Below are 2,634 nucleotides of genomic sequence, written 5' to 3'. Positions count from 1 at the left end.
GTCCCTATGTCCCGGAGACCTAATGAGCTGGACCCTAAGATATTGAGGGAAGCTTGGTAATTATATATATATACATTACATATAATTATACATATAGTAATAATATAGAACTCATACAAAAAAATATTTACAATATTTAAAAATTTAAATTCACTGTCTTAAAATTCACTTAATTAAAATTAATTAAATATGCAAACGAATTTTTTATCTATTTTGTTAACTTTAATTAAATAACAACATGCTTAAAAAAAATTATTTAATATCTAACAGTTAAATGCTCATTCAAGAGCACATAATTAAAAGATAATATTTATCAAACGTTCAGCATTTTTTTAAGGTTAGTAAAACTTTTCCCATAAAAAGTATTATTAAAAATTAATCATTGCGGATAATTTTCTTCTAATTTAACTTGTAATTTCTTGCTGAAACAGCACTTTTATTTTATGGTATATCCTTAAGAACCGCAATTTTATTTTACTTAACCAACTCAACTAGCGTTCAATTCACGTATGCTTAAGTCGCTTTTAAAATTCAGATGTTGATTTTTATCATATTTGAACTTTGACCCAATTTCAATGGCAAGCAGGAATCCAACTGAACTCGAGTTGCAGCAAGTGTAATTGTGGATACAGGATTGGCAGCAATAGTCACACATCGCATTTGTACTACTGCCACACTGATTGCAACCGGCACTTGCAGCAAATTGGAGTACGGGCCCTGTGCTCTGTGTGTTCTCGTACAAGTGCCATGGAGGAATGCGAACAGAATGTGGAAAATGTGGAAAATGTAGAAAATGTAGGATTCAAAATAGAACCGAGCAGAACAAGCAGTTTTGCTAATAGCCGCGAGCGCATACGTACAAGGAATACAAAACACTTTATTCCGAGCACATACGGCATAGGTTTTAGTTGAGGAATACGAGTCGCAGCCACTATTTTGGGTCTAAATTTCACTGAGTTACACTTGTGCAACACAATTTTTCTTTCAACCATTTTGGTTTTGTCTTTTTTCAACAGCATTTTTTTGATGAATACATTTTATATTTTTCTGGGTGAAGATATGAACGTGCCTTTGTCCTGCAATTGCTTAGCATACTTAAAACTTTGAATATGCCTGCTTATAGGTATGTGCATGTGTCGTAGGAAGTACAGCACATAACTGCATGTATATGTCATTGTGCATATACTGGATATGTGTCTCTAGTACAATTCAGTTTATTTGTATGAAAAAATATATTAAGAAACATGTGCAGTGTAACTTTTTACTGGCACAAAAGAAAAAACATTGGTGGCACTTGTAATTCTGTGAGTAGAAGTGAGGCATTCATTCATAGTTCCCAACTAGATCCATGCTTTATGGTTTTTCCGTACTCTCTTATAAGCACGAGAACAAACATTTATTTTAATTTTTTATTTTTATTTTTTCCAACTCTATTTTTTTGTAGCTCAAAGGCACATTTTTAAGTTATGTACACAAGTTTCGTGCATGAAGCACAATGGGAATTTAAAGGATTTTCGGTACAAGTGTATTACATTTTTCGGATTTAAAAAGAAACATCTACATATTTGCATATTAATATATGTAAAAAAAAGTTACAACTAATATACTCGATAGTATATGTACCTGTGCAGGACTGATTTAAGATTATTACAAGAATTGTATCTGATAAAATCTTTAATTGGGTGTAAAATTTGTACATGATTCAAACTTTGTTTCCGAAAAAATCTGTACGGAATATGCAAATAATACTTATGTGAAGAGAAACGGAAGGAATTTAAGAAAAACTATTTACTTATTGATTTTGCGTAGTTTTTTATGTAATTGTTGTTTTAAAACATTATAAACGAAATGATTAATAATCAAAAATGATAAAACCGATTTTGATTATTTCTATAATATGTGATTTGGTGGTAACTGACCATTACTAAACAAATTGGCCACGGTATGTACTCTTTAAAGAAACAAGAAATATTTCGCACAGTAGATTAGCCAGAATTAAGTCAAGAGAGGATCATCCCATGTTAGTATCATCCCATAAACACAAAATGTCCTATTGAAACGGCATCGAACATCAAACTGTTATAACTTTCAAACTGGTGGCAACGCTGGACAGAAAATAGCGTGGCAACTCGAAAATACTACACATAAAATTTGGTCTAAGAGAACATTATATAAGATCGAATTGCCACGCTTCCATTTTACGGATTTCTACGTAAAATACTTTTTTATTTGGCTAAAAATGATCTTTGACTCAAAGAGCCAAAAGACTATTCACTCTTTTAAAAAAGAGTAAGAGTGTTACTTTCTTTGAATTAAATCAGCGGGTCTTCAGTGATCCATATGTACACAAATACACACTTATTTACTTAATTGATGATTACAACTCATTATCGGGTTTTGGAATGCCGCAAGCACTTTTCTTCAAGCACTGCACCACAGACATGGTCTTTATTTTTCCAGCTACCGCCTTAAACACCTATTTCGCTGAAATTTCGTCATCCATTCTCACGATACGATCAAACCAGTGAACATACTCAATGCTAATTCACTAAATGATGTCAATATCACAATAAAGTTAGTACAGTTCGGAAGCGACGTCGTCAACTTATAGAGGTCCAAGTATCTTACAAAAAA

The 2,634-nt window shown here is 32.1% G+C and overlaps 1 protein-coding gene across 1 annotated transcript in view; it reads left to right on the top strand.

The window, feature by feature from the left end:
- Nucleotides 1-747: 747 nt before the first annotated feature.
- The window catches only part of LOC119675963 (dynein intermediate chain 2, ciliary-like), a 3,084-nt gene continuing 1,197 nt past the window's right edge, over nucleotides 748-2,634 (top strand). Inside the window, exon 1 of the mRNA XM_038087181.1 lies at nucleotides 748-795. Within this exon, the coding sequence (XP_037943109.1) occupies nucleotides 748-795 (48 nt within the window). The remainder of the gene's footprint in view (nucleotides 796-2,634) is intronic.

This window comes from Teleopsis dalmanni, chromosome 2 (assembly GCF_002237135.1).
Source record: "Teleopsis dalmanni isolate 2A chromosome 2, ASM223713v2, whole genome shotgun sequence".
NCBI classification, from domain to species: Eukaryota; Metazoa; Arthropoda; class Insecta; order Diptera; family Diopsidae; genus Teleopsis; species Teleopsis dalmanni.
Note: the sequence above shows the minus strand (reverse complement) of the source record. Positions and strands in the feature narration are given on the sequence as shown.